Below are 19265 nucleotides of genomic sequence, written 5' to 3'. Positions count from 1 at the left end.
ATCACAGCTTACTGGCTCTTATAATAATTTGAATTTTCCTTAGGATTACTGAAGAATTGTTTGACAAAAACCGACCGAAAAGTGTAGTACTAGACCAGAGTTTCTTTTCACAATTCTCTAAACTACCAGTGATTCACCAGAAAAAAGTTCTGGTGAAAAGGAGAGGACATCATTCTTCCAGAAAAAATTTCATCCTGTAGATTTACATTCAAAATCAGCACATCACATGATAACAACTTTAAATTGGTCTATAACAAATTTAAATTAAATATCTTGTGAAGGGAAGGTGCTATGAGAAAAAACTTGAACTTTATCATTTCTATCTCGAAAACAACTCGTTTGCGGGCCCATATTATAAGACTTTTATTTCTTAAAATGATTCGAGGAATCTGTCATTTTCGTTTGTAACTCCAATTTAGGAGCACCCTTTAAAGTCAAACTAAAACTGATGTCTTGATTGCAATATCAATGAAACACATTAATTTTTAAAACACAGCTCAGACAATTTTTCAATGCGAATAACTCAGTTCAGTTCTTTGATAATTTTCTGATGAAAATGATACAAAAAAACCGAAAACACTGGGTAAGTGTATAACGATGACGAATGCAAAAATCACAGATGTCAAAACAATGGGACGCCAACAAAGTGGGTAGATAAAGGAAAATAATAAACCTCGGACACAGACGTGCTCGTAGTGCAGTAAAAGTAATCATCTTGAAAGCGATGATGAACTCATAAACTCTGCAGCGAAGAGAGTATTTCTCAAGCAAAAGGAGGCAATAAGAGCCTTATGTGGGGTCTCAAGAACAACAAGCTGCAGGGACCTTTTCAAAAAAGAGAGAATATACTCACTTTACCATCTGTGTATATACTGAACAGCCTGTTATATACACTTGAGAATGGCCAAAAATTTGCTGCTCTGGGGGACTTCCATCAGTATGAAACGAGGAAAAGAGGTGACTTGCTTATTCCAAATCACCGTATTAAAAGAACTCAGGTAGTGACAAACCATATGTGCATTAAGTTATTCAACAAGATCCCGAAGATATTATCAAGAAATCAATTCGTGAAAGTGATGAAGGAGACTCTCATTAAAAAAACCTTTTATTCTGTTGATGAATTTATGTCATTCCAGTTTTAAAAATTTTAATGTGTTATTGTGATTGTTTCAATAATGTTTATAAGAGGCTCTGCGAATTCCTCTTATATATACATGTTCATATTGACTTACCATGTAATATTTTTTTGATGGTTAAATAAAGTTATTATTATTATTATAAACCGTAGAAGGTCCGGATTTTTTGCTGCCGTGTCGATTTTTAAGAAAAATAAAATGGTTATTACTTCATATTATGGAAAAATTTTCGTTCTTTGTCTTGGAGAGTGGGTAATTACCCCCAGTATACCCCCATTTCTACGCCCTTGCCTCATGCAAAATTTCGTATTGAATCAGAACCAGAGAAAATTCAAAAAGAATACAGAACCAACTAAGTTGAGTTTTTATGAGCATGTGAAAATTAACAGTTTCAAACTCAATTCAAAAGGTAATATTGATTGTATTGTCAGAAACTGCTAGTTGTATATTTTCTAAAATTTTTAAAGTAAAAAAAATTATATCCAAAATTAATTTGTGTGATGTAGGTTTAGGCTCAAAAGTCAACAACTTTAATCAATTGTCACTTTATTCATTCAATAAAATCAAAATATAATATATAAAATGTTTTCAACACTACTTGACAGCTCCTCTTGCTGAATGCCATAATTGGAGAAATGGTTCCCGTTTTTGCCACAAATGTTGATGTCCATAAAGGGCCCAAAACCTACAGAGAATATATACATTTATGCCCATAAAAATATTAGATTTCCGCCAGAAGTTTAACTCACATTCCAAAAGCAGCTCCTCCTAAATGTGCCGCATGATCAAAAAATTTCCACCCCAGAAGTACACCAGCAGTATCTAATCCCATTATAAACTTGATAGCCTAAATTGAAACAAATCGTAAGTCATAGGAAATTGAAAAAAAATTATTAACAATTTTATGCAATCAATAAATATTCTTGGAACAATGAAATTATACTATGCTCATGACTAATTAGACGAAACAATTAAGAAGTACTATTCATCAGAATACTTACTGTTCCAGCAGAAAAAGTGAACATAGGGATAAGTATTATGCCTAATCTTGTATCTGGATATTGTGTACAAACGTAGCCCAATATACCCATTATAGCACCAGACTGTAATATAAAAGTGAATTACTGTTTTAAATAAATAGTTAGTGAAATACTCACAGCACCCAAAGATAATCCAGGTTGCTTTGTAACCATTTTATAAAAGTGACTGGTCAAACTAGAGAAAACACCTGCACTGAGGTATAAACCCAAAAATTGTTCTTTTCCTAAGCCTTGGGCAGCTCCTAGGTTAAAAATGGTAAGTATGTTCAATAATGGTTATTAATTTTCATAGAATTGATCATTAGTACTTCTCTATTAACCTACCTGTGCTGAAACTATGTAGGACATACATATTAGCTAAAAGATGTAAAGTTGAATAGTGGCTAAATGTTGATAATAACATAGGTAAACAAACGTGGCTACCACCAGGGTTTGAACAGAACCATTTCAACATGAAAGGCTGAAATCTTGGTATTCTCCATGCTGCAAATACCAATATATTCAAGAAACATATTGGAACAAATACTTTTTCTCCACCACTTAAACTGTTCCACCATTTTGTTATTTCTTTAATATATGGATGCTGAAACTTCGATTCGAACGGTTAAAATTAACAATAAATATTAAACCTTTACAGTTCTTACTGATCTGTCTTCATTTCTTCTTCTGAATAGAGAAAGAGGTCTTTTTAGCATAGAAGCTGCATGAGCTCTCATATTCTCATATTCCCAAATAGCTGCACCTCCATAACAAGCAGTACTAAACTGTTACAAATGAATTATCAGTTATTTATGAAATTTATTAACTTACCACAACCGTGAAACCTAAAGGTTTCCAGATATTGTTAATTTTCAACTTGGATGGATCAAAATTAGTTGATTGAAAAGGAGTTGCAAGGCTATTTGCATTTACATCAGTATTCGATTCGACATTTTTTCTATTATTTCGCAGATTTCTGAAAGATCTTTGTAGGAAATTTTTAGAGTTTTGTCTACTTAAAAACACCGGTTTTATAGTGCTGAAATGCAAAATTTTCGTGAAAAATATAAAAAATTTAATCTCGTGTTTACCATAGTTCGCCCAAAGTTATAATTTTACTAAAAGCCATATTGCATTTTATTTGCAGAATTCCATTATTAAACGAAAAATTTTCGAAATGTACGTAATCTTTTTGACGTTTAAATTTTGGTTAAATTGTAATGTTTTTATTGGACCTACAGAATATTCATTTATTAAGAGTATAGAACTACTATAGTTAATTTAATTAATATTATAGAACTACTGTATTCATTCCATGGAAAATAACAATACAAAATTTAGCCAGGAGATATCCTGCAATTGATTAACAATATTTTTAGAAACCTTTCAACCATGTTTAAATAGAATTTCATAAGTCAGATACTGTCTGATTGAGAAACTTTTGAAAAATAGGTTTATGACCTATCACTTATACAAGTTTAAAATTTTAAATTGTGACCAACATATGAATATACATATTAGGATGAAAATTATATTGCGAGTTAATTTAGATCTACTACTTCGTTCCAAAAACTGCTGTTATGAGGTAAATAAGTGAAAAAGTTAGAGTAAAATAATTTCTTTTATTACTGGAGAAATATACATGATTTAACATAAAACGGTATGATGATATGAACTAAAGATATGATCACTGAATCAGGCCCCAATGCATTCTTCTTTTCCATTATATGTGACAGGATCCAATAAAAATATATTATTGATTGGAACTTCCTTATGAGAAACAGCTTTTATCACCTCCTGTGCTATAACTCCTCCCAAAATAGCACAAACAGGAACAACTTCTCCAAATATAAGTTCAAACAAGGCATCTTCAAAAACATTTTCCTTTACCTTGTATAATTCCACTATGGAATTCTTTATTATTTTTAATTTTTGAATATCTTCTTCTTTTGAAGTTATTTCAGGATTCCTTGCGTTTTCATTCCTAAATTCTAATAATACTGAAAAATTTAATTGATAAATTTATTATAATTATAGTATGCAGGATTTATTACCTAGCATAAGGAAAAATAATTCATTTCTCCTCCTGGTTTTTTTTATCGCTTCAACACTTTGTTTAGTGTTAGGGAATATCAAAACCTTATTGAGTTCGGGATATTCAATAAGACCTTCAACTTGAACTGTGGACTTCTCACTACCATCGTGGCTCCTTTTTTTTCCCAACATTTGAACACGATCCCTATAATTTAGGAAAATTTATTATTCAATTCATTAGTCAATTCTTTTTCAACTCACTCATAATAATCATGCTTTAAAAAATCGGCAACACTAAAACCAAACATTCCAAAAACATCTCCTGAAATCAGCTTAACATTGTTACTTCTGCATATTTTATCTAATTTTAATAGGAGATCTGTTTTAATTATAGTTGTTATGATTATGGTGAATGATTTGTAAAATTCAACATCTTTTTCTGATGGATTTTGTGTGTCTGCAGTTAATTTCACCAGAGGGTTTAACGATTGTGCTTTTTGGAGTACTGCTTCAGCCAGCTAAAAGTAATTGAATTTATAGTTCTTGACACTTTCTTGAGTTCAGGAAAAATCTTGCCTTCTTTCCTATAGCATCACTAGAGAGGAAAAAATTCCTGATCTCATCTTCTTCTGTAACAACAGCATCATCCAGAATAGTTAGAGAGTTAATTCCAGAGAGCAGTATATTTTTCGCAATTTCACATCCTAATTGTCTGCAGTTGATTAATAAAACATTTGCTGCCCGTAATCTGAAAATGTTCCCCCTTTAAAAATGTAAAAACAGTCATGCAAAACATACTTCTCCTGCGATTCGATTCCCCATAACCTTATTTGACGATCGTACAATTCTGCTTCAACAGCTGAAAGGGCTTTTTCTGACATGTTCGACTTAATTTGTTGTGTATTCCTATCCAAAATTCAAAAACGACGAGATAAGAAGTTTATATTTTCTGATAAATGAATGTCTAGACCAGCTATCGACCCTAGCGTACCGGCAAAAACAAATCAGAGATTGAAATAGACCGAACCATAGCATTATTTACTAAAATTGATTCTTTTTCTTGTTTTCACAAATACAGATCATTAACATAGAAATAGTTTTTGGGCTAAAAAAAAACTTTCAGCCATGCGCATATTGCGCTCGAAGGTATTTTGGATATAAGAACTTCAACCTAATGGAAACTTGTTTGATTGTTTTCGGAAATTCATCTTGGATTGATTGAAAAAAGTAAAATGACCTTAGTTCCGCAAAATTCTGCGAAATACTTTTAATCCTAGTTCGATCTGGAAATATCTGCTATCTGCAATATTTTTTTCGATATTCCTACTCGATTTTTTTACAATTGTGAGGTAGTGCAATTAAAATGAAATTTGACTACAAGCTTGCAATTGTTTATTTCAAGTCTAAATGTAAAATTTCATTCGATCGAATATGCAGTTTTGAAATTATCTGGGAACAAAATTTTGAAAAAAATATTCAACTTTTATTAATTTGTTTCAATATTTTCCTAATTTCAATAGACAAAAAGTTTTCTGTTGCAATGGTGAACTACTTTTCCAATGAATTGCATTAAAAGCCTTTTTTGAATTATTAGGTATTCACGAGATACAGGCTGTTAAAGTTTGTTTTTTTTTCAAGTTTTTTTTTCTCATAGGATCTGCACTTCACAAGATATTCAACTAAAATTTGGAATAGATATTCCAATTCATAGTTTACATCATGTGATATGTCAATTTTGATTGCAAATCTACAGGGTGTTATTTTTTCTGGAGCAGTGCCTAGTTTTTCCTCCAAAACTTTTTATGATGTATCACTGGTAGTTTTAATAATTTGAAGAAGAAATATTGATTTAGGACAAAATTTTTTGATTTCGTATTGTAGTTTTGTCGTATATCTGACACTGATTTTGAGAAAAAAAATCTCTAGTAATCCTCTGAAAAATCCAAATTATTATAAAAATGCAGTTAGTAAGCTGTGATGAATAAATTGATTATAAGTTTTGGTGTTTATTTACCCCATCTGTAGCAAAGATTGCTCAAGATTTGATAAACGGGTACGAATCATCTCAAAAAAGTAGGACTACAAAGGAACACTCTGTATCTCAAAAGCAAAGGCCCATGTTGTTAGTAGCACAGCATAGGAACTATATAGTATGTATAGTTCCTATACTGTGTTAATAGTTTTTTTTCTTACAATTATCCAAAGAATCTCACTTTTTCCTTTCTACCTCCAATTTAGGAACATTCTGTAAAACTTGTCCTTAGAATATAGATAGATTATTAATGTTCTAAGAACTTGTCAGTCTACTACCTATGCAAATAATATGGATCTGTTTATAAAAATGCAGTTAGTAAGCTGGAGGATATGGTAGAAGAGGAAATAAAGAAGAGAGGGAAAAACGTCAGAGAAGCTAAGATGATGACATCAAATAGGACAGAATGGAAGAAATTTATTGAATCAAATTAGAATTATTCTTAAGTTGTTGTTAAGTTAGAAAATGTAGATAATGAAACCCATACACCGAAAGGTAATAAATGGGATACAGATTATATATATATTTATTTAATCAGTAGTTACGAAAAAATGATCATTCAATCAACAAAAAAATATTTTTTCAATATCTTTATTAAATATAATAACAGTCTTGGTGGATTTTGTTGCACAATTTAAGATGCATACACTGATATGAAAATAACAAGAAAATATTTTCAATATTTTAACATGTATCTATTTCATTTCAAAAAATTAAATTGAATTTTTACTGAAAAATCACCAATATTATTTGTCAACATCAATATAAATTTCCAAAAAAAATTGGAATAGTTATTCTAAATTAGCAGGTACAAGAGTGCTTTTTATAAAAATTTATAATACTTTCTTAATATTAAGAATCAGTCATAAATATTATCACATTTCATTGTTTTCTTTTATTCTAGAGATAAAACATAGATTATTTAAACTCAAAAAATCACTGTATTATAAAACAAACAGAAATTATTCAATTGCAAGGTTTCATTCAACCAGGAGTATACTTCCACGTGGTTTTAGGTTATTAAAACACCGTTCTATATCTAAGGGTGGACATTCATTATCAATTAAAAATGTGTGCGGATCATTTCCTTTCTCAGCTACATGTTTCATTATATTACCTACATGATCAGTTTTGAAAAGGTCAGGAGATACTCTGTCACTAAGATTCCATGGTTTCATACGCAAATAAGCGTACCTGATTCCATATAGGTTATATATCAATAAATTTCTTACGATTTTGTCCTGAGGCTCCATAAGATTCATTCCGGCAATATTCTGTCTATCCTTAGTTATCAACAAATCCAGTTCTTCCATAAAAACGCACAAGTCATTTGTAACGTCTGGCATTTTGAAAACATCTTTCCCTAATAAGTTAAGAAATAGCAGTACATAAGCCTGTTTAGCACTATATTCTGATTTGTCAGATCTGTTGACAAAGAATTCTATACATTTGTTTTCTATTTGTTGTAGTAACTCAAAATTAGAATAAGGAAGAACATGAGTTTTTGAGATCTGTCTTAGGAAGCAGGCAACCATATTGGCAAATTGTTTGAAAACAATCCAGTTTTTCAGCTTAATTATGTCCTCAGGTTTGTACATGAATTTGGCTTCAGTGGTTTTCTTTCTGGCGCTGGTATCCTGAGGACCTGATTCTGAGAGAGGAGAGTCTTCTTTCCTTGCAGATTTGATTGACCTATTGGAAATTGATTTTTGAGTTTATGCACTAAAAATGTATGAATATTCTCAAATGAAACATTGCAACATTAGCAAGGAATAAAAACGTTAATTCTCTATTTGTTTTCTATCATGGTGAAATAAAAAAAATGAAATACACTCCTGGACAAAAAAAATCCTAATATTTGAAAGTATGCCCAGGCCTATTGAAATTATAGTCCTCTATACTCGATACTAATATTGGTTTGGAAGTTAAGGAAAAGCAATGGAGTATTATGAAAATCTTTTCTTTTTTGTTGAATTGTTTCTCTTTTCTTCACTCATTTTCCACATTGTTGTTTTTTGATTGTCATGAATAAACGGTTTTTATTATTAATGTTTACTTTCACCCCTTTCAAAGCACTCAACACCTACAATATTTACCGGATTTTTTTGTTCATTGGTATAGTTAAATTTGTCTTTGTAAAAAGTGTGCTTACTTACCCAGATGAAGGTTCATTGAATGAGTTGATGAAATTTTTAATCTGGATGCTGACGGTATCTTCTTCAACACCTTCAGGAATATTCAGAAAACTATCAGGTTGTCTTACGTCTTCTTTTGTAGAATTCTTAGGAACAATTTCAACGAAATCCGTGGATTTTTCTTCTCCATCTATATTCTCAGTATCTCTTAAATCAGTCATCTTGAAAGGAGCTTTTGTTAGAAGATTAACACTATCAGCACTCACATTTTCGAAACCGACAGTGTTACTATCTTTCCAACTAATTTTTATCAGGCCTTTAGGTTCTTTCGTTTTTGGACTATCACTTTTATTTTCGTTTGTAACAGATTTCAACTTTTCAGTATTAGCTTTTCTTATATAATTAACCACCGCATCAAATGTGGAGATTGTATCTATTTGTCCATCTGGTCCCAATATTTCTTTGTACTGTTCAGGAGTGAGATATTTATTCACTAGTAAATCTATAGCATCTTTGTTGATGACATCTGATGGTTTAACTTTTTTGTCTTCATTTGGTTCAGTTTTTTGACATGACTCATCATGTTCATCAGTGAAATGATACATTTTTTCGATGATGTCGTCCATATCGTGTTTATCCAGAATACCATTTACATATTTATCTACTATGTCGTTCACATAAGGCATCAATTCTTCATGTAAAGGGTTTTCTTCATTACCATCGGTATTTTCCTTATCAGAACCATCATCACATCTACGACTTTTCAGTTTATCTAAATGCAATTTTAGTACTCTGGTAATTCCAGCTGCAGGATCGCTAGTTTTGAGTGGTGATAAGTGCTTTCTTTGAATTTTTTTATTACTAGGTGCTGTTTCATTAGATCCTTTAGTATTTCCACTACAGCTTGGTTTCAGTACATCATCCCTTTCACTTGTTGAAGATTTCATTTTAGAATTACAGAGAGATCCACTTCCATCATTTTGAGTATCTATAGATTCAGGAGTTACATTTTGAGTTATTTCTTCATTGGGAATTGATGTTGATATATTTTCACTTGGAACAATGGTTGATAAGTGCTTTCTTTGAATTTTTTTATTACTAGGTGCTGTTTCATTAGATCCTTTAGTATTTCCACTACAGCTTGGTTTCAGTACATCATCCCTTTCACTTGTTGAAGATTTCATTTTAGAATTACAGAGAGATCCACTTCCATCATTTTGAGTATCTATAGATTCAGGAGTTACATTTTGAGTTATTTCTTCATTGGGAGTTGATGTTGATATATATTCAGTTGGAATAATGGTTGCGACAATACGAGGTACAACAAATTTTTCAAATGAATCAACATTGACTTCATAATGCTCTCTTTCGGCAAATTTATCTTCTACTGCTTTATTTTTTACGCCTAATACCGTCATACTCAATGATACAGCATCAGAGAAATCGATTCCTGTATTCCTCACTATCGCAGGTTCATATTCTATATAACTTTCCGATGTATTGAATTCTGAATCATCAAGCAAATCGGGAATTTCATCAATGTCCCCACCAGATTCGCTTAACGAAGAGTCAACAATCAAATCCGGTATTTCAATGTCTTCCTCAATAGTATTGGCTTCATTGTAATCAATCTCTACTATTTCCACTTCATTTTCTTCCACCACATCATTAATTGAATCTGTTTTACTCTGATCCTTGCTATTAGCACCATCTTTGCTTTCATTCAATGATTCTGTCTTCATTTCATGGAGAACTTTAACTAAATGGGAAATTTGATCTGTTTTGCTTTCATCCTTCTTAGCACTATCTTTGCCATCTTTCACTATTTCTGTCTTTATTTCATCAAGCTCTTCAGAATCAACCAAATGAGGAGTTTGATCTGTTTTACTCTCATCTTTATCAGCACTATGCTTGCCTTCATTTCCTATTTCTGTTTTCATTTTATCAAGCTCTTCAGACTCATCCAAATGAGGAATTTGATCTGTTTTAGCCCTATCTATATCAGCACTATCTTTGCCTTCATTCCCTTTTTCTGTTTTAATTTCATCAAGCTCTTCAGATTCAGCCAAAGGTGGAATTTGATCATTTTTGCCCCTATCTATATCATCACCATCTTTGCCGTCATTCCCTTTTTCTGTTTCCTTTTCATCAAGCTCTTCAGATTCAGCCAAATGGGGAATTTGATTTGTTTTACTCTCATCTTTGTCAGCTCTATCCTTGCCTTCATTTTCTATTTCTGTTTTAATTTTATCAAGCTCTTCAGATTTAGCTATATGAGGAATTTGATCTGTTTTACCCCTATCTATATCAGCACTATCTTTGCCTTCATTCCCTTTTTCTGTTTTAATTTCATCAAGCTCTTCGGATTCAGCCAAAGGTGGAATTTGATCTGTTTCACCCCTATCCATATCAGCATTATCTTTACCTTCATTCCCTTTTTCTGATTCCTTTTCTTCAAGCTCTTCAGAATCAACCAAATGAGGAGTTTGATCTGTTTTTCTCTCATCTTTATCAGCACTATGCTTGCCTTCATTTCCTATTTCTGTTTTCATTTTATCAAGCTCTTCAGACTCATCCAAATGAGGAATTTGATCTGTTTTAGCCCTATCTATATCAGCACTATCTTTGCCTTCATTCCCTTTTTCTGTTTCCATTTCATCATGCTCTTCAGATTCAGCCAAAGGTGGAATTTGATAATTTTTGCCCCTATCTATATCAGCGCCATCTTTGCCGTCATTCCCTTTTTCTGTTTCCATTTCATCAAGCTCTTCAGATTCAGCCAAATGGGGAATTTGATTTGTTTTACTCTCATCTTTGTCAGCTCTATCATTGCCTTCATTTTTTATTTCTGTTTTAATTTTATCAAGCTCTTCAGATTTAGCTATATGAGGAATTTGAACTGTTTCACTCCTATCTATATCAGTACTATCTTTGCCTTCATTTCCTTTTTCTGTTTTCATTTTATCAAACTCTTCCGATTCAGCCAAAGGTGGAATTTGATCATTTTTGCCCCTATCTATATCAGCACCATCTTTGCCGTCATTCCCTTTTTCTGTTTCCATTTCATCATGCTCTTCAGATTCAGCCAAAGGTGGAATTTGATCATTTTTGCCCCTATCTATATCAGCACCATCTTTGCCGTCATTCCCTTTTTCTGTTTCCATTTCATCAAGCTCTTCAGATTCAGCCAAATGGGGAATTTGATTTGTTTTACTCTCATCTTTGTCAGCTCTATCATTGCCTTCATTTTCTATCTCTGTTTCAATTTTATCAAGCTCTTCAGATTTATCTATATGAGGAATTTGAACTGTTTCACTCCTATCTATATCAGTACTATCTTTGCCTTCATTGCCTTTTTCTGTTTTCATTTTATCAAACTCTTCGGATTCAGCCAAAGGTGGAATTTGATCATTTTTGCCCCTATCTATATCAGCACCATCTTTGCCGTCATTCCCTTTTTCTGTTTCCATTTCATCAAGCTCTTCAGATTCAGCCAAAGGTGGAATTTGATCATTTTTGCCCCTATCTATATCAGCACCATCTTTGCCGTCATTCCCTTTTTCTGTTTCCATTTCATCAAGCTCTTCAGATTCAGCCAAATGGGGAATTTGATTTGTTTTACTCTTATCTTTGTCAGCTCTATCATTGCCTTCATTTTTTATTTCTGTTTTAATTTTATCAAGCTCTTCAGATTTAGCTATATGAGGAATTTGAACTGTTTCACTCCTATCTATATCAGTACTATCTTTGCCTTCATTTCCTTTTTCTGTTTTCATTTTATCAAACTCTTCCGATTCAGCCAAAGGTGGAATTTGATCATTTTTGCCCCTATCTATATCAGCACCATCTTTGCCGTCATTCCCTTTTTCTGTTTCCATTTCATCATGCTCTTCAGATTCAGCCAAAGGTGGAATTTGATCATTTTTGCCCCTATCTAAATCAGCACCATCTTTGCCGTCATTCCCTTTTTCTGTTTCCATTTCATCAAGCTCTTCAGATTCAGCCAAATGGGGAATTTGATTTGTTTTACTCTCATCTTTGTCAGCTCTATCATTGCCTTCATTTTCTATTTCTGTTTTAATTTTATCAAGCTCTTCAGATTTATCTATATGAGGAATTTGAACTGTTTCACTCCTATCTATATCAGTACTATCTTTGCCTTCATTTCCTTTTTCTGTTTTCATTTTATCAAACTCTTCGGATTCAGCCAAAGGTGGAATTTGATCATTTTTGCCCCTATCTATATCAGCACCATCTTTGCCGTCATTCCCTTTTTCTGTTTCCATTTCATCAAGCTCTTCAGATTCAGCCAAATGGGGAATTTGATCTGTTTCACCCCTATTTTTATCAGCATTATATTCACCTTCATTCCCTTTTTCTGTTTCCTTTTCTTCAAGCTCTTCAGAATCAACTAAATTAGGAGTTTGATCTGTTTTACTCTCATCTTTATCAGCACTATGCTTGCCTTCATTTCCTATTTCTGTTTTCATTTCACCAATCTCTCCATCTTCAACCAAATGAGTAGTTTGATCTGTTTTACCTCTATCCATATCAGCATTATCTTTGCCTTCATTCCCTTTTTCTGTTTCCATTTCTTCAAGTTCTTCAGAATCAACTAAATGAGGAGTTTGATCTGTTTTACTCTCATCTTTATCAGCACTATGTTTGCCTTCATTTCCTATTTCTGTTTTCATTTCACCAATCTCTCCATCATCAACCAAATGAGTAGTTTGATCTGTTTTACCCGTATCCATATCAGCATTATCTTTGCCTTCATTCCCTTTTTCTGTTTCCATTTCTTCAAGCTCTTCAGAATCAACTAAATGAGGAGTTTGATCTGTTTTACTCTCATCTTTATCAGCACTATGCTTGCCTTCATTTCCTATTTCTGTTTTTATTCCACCAATCTCTCCATCTTCAACCAAATGAGTAGTTTGATCTGTTTTACCCCTATCCATATCAGCATTATCTTTGTCTTCATTCCCTTTTTCTGTTTTCATTTCATCAATCTTTTCAGATTCAGCCAAATGGGGAATTTGATCAGTTTTACTCTCACCTTTGTCAGCATTATCCTTGCCTTCATTTTCTATTTGTGTTTTCTTTTTATCTTCATCCAAATGAGTAGTTTGATCTGTTTTACACTCATCTTTGTCAGCACTATACCTGCCTTCATTCACCATCGTTGTTTTCATTTCACAAATCTCTCTATCTTCAACCGAATGAGGAAGCTGATTCGTTTCATTTTCATCTTTATAAAAATTACCTTTGATGTCATTACTTTTTTCTGTTTTCATTTCCTCATCCTCTTCAGATTCAACCAAAAGTGGAATTTTATCTATTTTACTCGGATCCTTGTCAGCACTATCCCTGTCTTCATTCACCATTTTTGTTTTCATTTCACCAATCTCTCCATCTCCAACCAAATGAGTAGTTTGATCTGTTTTACCCTCATCTGTATCAGCAGTATCTTTGCCTTCATTCACTCTTTCTGGTTTTATTGCATCAAGCTTTTCTGATTCAACCAAATGAGGATTTTGATCTGTTTTACTCTCATTCTCATTAGCAATATCTTCACCTTGATTTATAATTTCTTTTTTCATTTCACCAATCTCTTTATATTCAACCAAATTGGTAGTTTGATCTGTTTCACTCTCATCCTTATCTGCATTATCTCTGCCTTCATATACCATTTCTGTTTTCATTTCACATATCTCTTCATCTTCAACCAAATGAGGAAGCTGATTTGTTTCATTTTCATCTTTATCAACAGTAACTTTGCTGTCATTATCATTTTCTGTTTTCATTTCATCAAACTCTTCAGATTTAACCAAAAGAGTAATTTTATTTGTTTTACCTTCATACTTTTCAGCACTATTCTTGCCTTCATTTACCATTTTTGTTTTCATTTCACGAATATCTTCAAATAAATCAGTAGCTGGATCTGTTTTACCCTCATCCGTATCAGCAGTATCTTTGCGTTCATTCACTATTTCTGGTTTTATTTCCCCAAGCTCTTCAGAATCAACCAAATGAGGAATTTGATCTGTTTCACTCTCATAATCATCAGCGGTATCTTTGTCTTCATTCCCTATTTCTGTTTTCATTTGATCAAGCTTTTCAGATTCAACTAAATGAGGAAGTTGATCTACAATGTTCTCATTTTTGTCAGCATAATCTTCATTTAAGCCCTCATTTACCATTTTTGCTTTCATTTCACCAATCTCTTCATCTTCAACCAAATAAGTTGTTTGATCTGTTTTACTTTCATCCTTGTCAGCACTATCCCTGCCTTCATTCTCTATTTCCGTTTTCATTTCATGAAGCTCGTCTGATTTTGCCAAATGAGAAATTTTATCTGTTTTACCCTCATCCTTATCAGCAGTATTTTTGCCTTCATTCACCATTTCTGTTCTCATTTCATTGAACTCATTTTTGTCAACACTACTTCTTTTTTTATTCACAAATTTTATTTTCATTTCATTGAGCTCATCATCTTCAACCAATTGAGGAATTACATCTGTTAGACTCTGATCCTTAGCGAAACCATCATTGGTTTTATTGAAATTAGGTAAAGTCATCACATTACATCCATCATCAACCGAATTACCAAATTTATTAGTTCTACACTTATCCTTGCCAGCACTTGATTCATTCTCATTGAATATTTCTATTTCTTTTTTGTTGAGTCCATCATCTCCAACATTATCTTTGCTCTTATTCACTGCTCCAATTACCATTTTATCTAGATGTTGTGGGTTTTTGCCTGATTTTTCAGCTCTATTAGATTTATTATGAACATTTTCAACAATAACTTTGCCTATATCTGATTCTGTTACAATGAATTTTGAGTCACTTGGATCATTATCTTGAATCGCATCATTCTCTATTTGTGGAACAATCATTTTTGAATTTTCGTTTAAGGTAGGAACTTCACGTGTTTCAGCTGTACTTTTTTCAGTAATTGTTATGTTCTTAATATTCTTAAAAAATTCCATATCTAAAATGGGTTCTGTATCAACCAAAGAATTATGAATATTTTTATCAGAATCTGCAACCTTTCTTTCATTGCTTTTGGCTTTACCAGTAACCTGTAGTTCTGCCAAAGTAGATTTCAATTCCTCAAGGTCAATCAAAAATTTTCCTTTTATTTTTGTGTTAGTAGTGGTTTTAACTTCATCATTGATCTGTGTTTTTGTCAAAGCAGAATCTTCTGGGGAGATCTCAATGTCATCAGTGATCTGTTGTTTTGATGAAATAGATTTTGCTTTATCGAAACCAGAACCTTCATCAATCTTTTTTGGTATATCTAGATTCCCAACTTCTTTGTCTGTCGCAGGTTGACCACTTAGCATTATCAGAACCTCAGATATTTCTACATCTTCAGGTGTTCTGCTGCGTTTTATTTCAGTCATATCTTTTTCATGTGAACTTATTGAAGATTTCAATAAATTCATTTCATTCATGACCTGTTCAATATTTGCATCCAATTCTTCTTTTTTTTTCATTAATTCGCTCATATTATATATTTCATCCTCCATTGTCTTTTCAATTTTCTTTATTTTACTGTCTATGTCTGAGGTTGTCTGATTAACATTTAATGATTTGGAATTTGCTTGTTTATTAGTATGTTGTTGACATTTGCCATCATTCTTTTCGTTCATGTTTCTTTCTTTTTCTCTATTGATTTTATTTTCTTGGGGTTTTTCCTTTTTTATTCCTGAATTGGATGAAGCTTTCTTTGCTTTTAGTTGAGTTTTTTTTTTAGTGGAGACAGGAGTTTTACTTTTACTTGTGGATGCTGGACTCATTTTATTCATCTCTTCTGTTTTCTTAGTAGGAGTTGACATTTCTGGAGCGTTGGTTGATATGGAATTTCTTTTTTTCCTTTTATTTTTTTTTGATTTTGATGTGGTATCATCAGTAACTTTATCTTCAACAAGGTCAGGTGCATCATTAACATCATAAGAGAGATCAAGTGCATTATTTTTTGCATTCTTGTACTTAACATTTGCCTCGCTATACATAACTGGAATTTGTTTAGATAGTCTATGCTTAATTATTTTGAATGACAATATCAATTTAATAACATCATTGATTGATACTTTATTCTCGACAAGATCTCTTGCACTTCTAGCATTACCATAGTAGTCCTTAAATAATAAATCGCGAAGTCTAATGAAACCTAATGTCCCACAGGCTTCCAGTGGTAACATTCCTATAAAGAATATACAAATTATATAAGCATTTCAAAAATGAAGTAATAGAAAAGCAACCATCTTATAATATTATCGAATTTTGAAACAGGAATGGTCTTAAATTATTGGGTTTGACTCATAATGAATTTGAGGTCGAACTCAATTCTGTCTGTCCATTTGACAGTACACGAGTACAGAGTAACATTAAGATTGTTAATGAGTAAAATCTGTTTGATGGATCCGGAGTTATAAATTAAATGGACTTCTGCCTTATAATTGGAAAATACTTGATGTCATAATCTACCAATAGCATTTCACTGAATTTTTATGGGTATAAAATAAATTATTATTATTATAAAGTTCATTAATAAAGTGAGTTTTTCCAAATTGTACATGAACTAATGAAATAACAATATCCGTTCATTAATTTGATTCAAAAAGAACTTTAATAAAAAAAAGAATATATACCTCTGCTCTGAAGCTTTTCTATTATTTGACCCACTTCATTACTAAAATAATAATCGAGTGCTGTATCTATCTGTTCAGAGGTATCATTATTAATGAGTGGCTTATTATCAAGTTTTAAAGCTTCCATAACACATTCTAATGATGCTTTAAGTTCACTTCCTTCAAAAGAAAAAAAGAAATCATGGTCATGAAAAAACTGCAGCCAGGTTTGTTCAGTATGGGTCGGATCAAGGATATGTACAATATTGCTGTCTCCTACGTCATAACAGATAGCTCCAACATGCTCTTCCAAGTAAGGTACCTAAAAAAAGTCCTTAATAAAAAAATAGGAAGGAGCTATTGCAAAGAAAGAAAAGAGCATGAGATTTAGCTCTGATTACTCAATATCATGCTTCACAATTAGCAATGTTCTAGTTTCTAGAATATGATAAATCAAAAGATTTTTGAACTATCAAAAACTGAAATATAATAATCCAAATAAAAAGGAAGTATTACTTCTTCAGTGAGAAAAGTAAAAGAACAAAACAAACATAAAGAGAATTATGCATAAAATGATAAGTTTTTTTAATCTTTCCCACTCAAGAGAGATAAAACTCCATTAATCTATCAAATAACTCTGAGCTTGCAAATTCTCACTCACACGAATCAAGATATGAAATAAATTATAATAATAAAATATAACATGAAACTTTATCAAGCATATTTTAGCATTCAAAGACAACTGTTGTCTAAACTTTGTAAAAAAGTCTTATGTCTTGGCAACAGATACTGTATGTAATATAAAGAGATGGATTGTGAAACAAATCATAAATGTATATTCATATCAGGGATGAACAATTTTTATACTGAATGAGTTTTTTAGCAAACTGATAATTATAGGTATTCATTGATAAACGAATATTCAAACTATGAAGCAATTAGCTCCTGGGGTGTGTACTCGGACCTCTATTATACCTTTTATATACTGCAGACCTTACGACAATTGAGCAGGATATAACTATATACTAGCTACTGATGAAGATCCTGCAGCAGCAACACTTATCCTAAAAAAACTATCTACACATACTGCAAAAATGATTAAAAAGATGAAGAATAAAGGTTGAGGAGTTTAAATAAATCAAGGAAACATTCACATTGAAAAGAAGAAAGTGTCCTACATTATAAATCAATAATGAACCTGTGCAGCTAATTTCATCAGTACCATACTAGACGAAAAACTAAATTAGAAACAACACATAACACAAAAAGAACACAAGTTGACCTGAGATTCCGCAAACTAAACTGGCTTCTACGAAGAAAATCTAAATTGACACTAGACAATAAAATCATTATAACAGTGATCACTCCCATATGATATTACGATGTTTAACTATGGGGTTTCAACTCAAATATAAATATCGATAAAGACGTGATAGAAACCATTGTGGTAAATACCTCACCATGCTAAATAGGATTATAGAAATATATAAATAGAGCTCATAGAATACAATGTTATTTTGATTGCTAAAAAAATAAAATTATAAAAGTCCCCTGTAAGAGAAGCTATAACTTACTTGGCCCAAAATTCGAATAGCTTGAGAAAAAGTAGGTGTGTAAGGTGATACTGTGGCGATTACATGCAAATCAATATTTCGAAGTGCTAATATATAAAGTCTCATACACTCAGATATATCCTTACTGAATTTCATTTCATTTTCTTCCTTGTAACTTGAATAAAAGAATAAGCTGCCTAGCAAGTGGAACATCCCGTTGTGCACAAATCTGATACATGGAAGTAGCACATGTGTGGGTGCTTTTTCTTCATAACTATTTCCACCTGAGTTGGCATGAGCGGAATAGCGAAAAGGAAATTCATTGAAAGTCAATATAACTGCCCTTTGTCCAGAAGTAAGACATTCAGTGAGTTTTTTTAGGTAGTTGAAAACTATCGGACATAGAGTTTTTGGTTGAAGATATACTCCTGAAACAATATCATTTAAAATAAATGTTTCAATAATAGCTATTACATACATACCCACTTCTACTTCAACGACCATTTTCAAGACAAAAAATTAAAATCAACATCAACGTTTCACAGGAAGTAACATAAGACTAGAGAAGGCTAACATACCACATTAATTAACAAAATCCAACGAAGGCTGGAATATTACCGGTATCGCCAAATTCATATGTTGCCCAACAATAAAAAATTCAAAATTCAAATATTCCTGTACATATGATCTACTGGTTCTACTGGTAGTGGTAGA

The 19265-nt window shown here is 32.0% G+C and overlaps 3 protein-coding genes and 1 long non-coding RNA gene across 6 annotated transcripts; 1 reads left to right on the top strand and 3 right to left on the bottom strand.

Moving 5' to 3' along the window:
* Positions 1-1665: 1665 nt before the first annotated feature.
* LOC123678473 (presenilins-associated rhomboid-like protein, mitochondrial) lies at positions 1666-3407 on the bottom strand. 2 transcript variants are annotated; one of them, XM_045615509.1, is made up of 8 exons: positions 3247-3407; positions 2987-3194; positions 2821-2940; positions 2501-2765; positions 2294-2418; positions 2138-2239; positions 1886-1983; positions 1666-1821 (listed from the first exon to the last, which is right to left on the bottom strand). In XM_045615509.1, exons 1-8 carry the CDS (start codon positions 3282-3284, stop codon positions 1731-1733), a joined length of 1047 nt encoding a protein of 348 aa, XP_045471465.1. In that variant the 5' UTR covers positions 3285-3407; the 3' UTR covers positions 1666-1730. The 2 variants fall into 2 exon arrangements, with proteins under 2 accessions (XP_045471465.1, XP_045471466.1); XM_045615510.1 differs by having other exon boundaries at positions 2501-2759.
* Positions 3408-3486: 79 nt separating this feature from the next.
* LOC123678475 lies at positions 3487-6738 on the top strand. Its single transcript, XR_006747255.1, has 2 exons — positions 3487-3740; positions 6428-6738. It is a non-coding gene; the product is annotated as an uncharacterized LOC123678475 (long non-coding RNA).
* On the bottom strand, positions 3758-5265 carry LOC123678474 (SUMO-activating enzyme subunit 1). The gene is made up of 5 exons (XM_045615511.1): positions 4988-5265; positions 4766-4937; positions 4451-4707; positions 4210-4394; positions 3758-4155 (listed from the first exon to the last, which is right to left on the bottom strand). Exons 1-5 carry the CDS (start codon positions 5068-5070, stop codon positions 3851-3853), a joined length of 1002 nt encoding a protein of 333 aa, XP_045471467.1. The 5' UTR covers positions 5071-5265; the 3' UTR covers positions 3758-3850.
* Positions 6739-7053: 315 nt separating the features above from the next.
* Positions 7054-19239, bottom strand: LOC123678471. Of its 2 annotated transcripts, XM_045615505.1 has the most exons (5): positions 19034-19239; positions 18573-18979; positions 17020-17320; positions 8378-16571; positions 7054-7913 (listed from the first exon to the last, which is right to left on the bottom strand). In XM_045615505.1, the coding sequence occupies exons 1-5, from the start codon at positions 19053-19055 to the stop codon at positions 7202-7204; spliced, it is 9636 nt and encodes a 3211-aa protein (XP_045471461.1). In that variant the 5' UTR covers positions 19056-19239; the 3' UTR covers positions 7054-7201. The 2 variants fall into 2 exon arrangements, with proteins under 2 accessions (XP_045471461.1, XP_045471462.1); XM_045615506.1 differs by lacking the exon at positions 19034-19239 and having other exon boundaries at positions 18698-18833.
* Between the last annotated feature and the right edge of the window lie 26 nt (positions 19240-19265).

The sequence above is a fragment of the Harmonia axyridis genome, chromosome 4, assembly GCF_914767665.1.
Source record: "Harmonia axyridis chromosome 4, icHarAxyr1.1, whole genome shotgun sequence".
Lineage (NCBI taxonomy): Eukaryota > Metazoa > Arthropoda > Insecta > Coleoptera > Coccinellidae > Harmonia > Harmonia axyridis.
This window is presented reverse-complemented; position numbering and strand designations above follow the sequence as displayed.

Coding starts and splice junctions, on each gene's coding strand:
- LOC123678473 (XM_045615509.1), bottom strand. CDS start 3,284: ATGGCTTTTAGTAAAATTATAACTTTGGGCGAACTATG. Junction 1,984..2,137: donor TCACTTTTTCTGCTGGAACA/GTAAGTATTCTG, acceptor GTTTCAATTTAG/GCTATCAAGTTTATAATGGG. Junction 1,822..1,885: donor GGAGGAGCTGCTTTTGGAAT/GTGAGTTAAACT, acceptor TATTCTCTGTAG/GTTTTGGGCCCTTTATGGAC.
- LOC123678474 (XM_045615511.1), bottom strand. CDS start 5,070: ATGTCAGAAAAAGCCCTTTCAGCTGTTGAAGCAGAATTGTACGATCGT. Junction 4,708..4,765: donor GTGATGCTATAGGAAAGAAG/GCAAGATTTTTC, acceptor AATTACTTTTAG/CTGGCTGAAGCAGTACTCCA. Junction 4,395..4,450: donor TTAAAGCATGATTATTATGA/GTGAGTTGAAAA, acceptor CCTAAATTATAG/GGATCGTGTTCAAATGTTGG.
- LOC123678471 (XM_045615505.1), bottom strand. CDS start 19,055: ATGGTCGTTGAAGTAGAAGTGG. Junction 16,572..17,019: donor AGAAAAGCTTCAGAGCAGAG/GTATATATTCTT, acceptor TATTCTTTATAG/GAATGTTACCACTGGAAGCC. Junction 7,914..8,377: donor TTCAATGAACCTTCATCTGG/GTAAGTAAGCAC, acceptor AATTTCCAATAG/GTCAATCAAATCTGCAAGGA.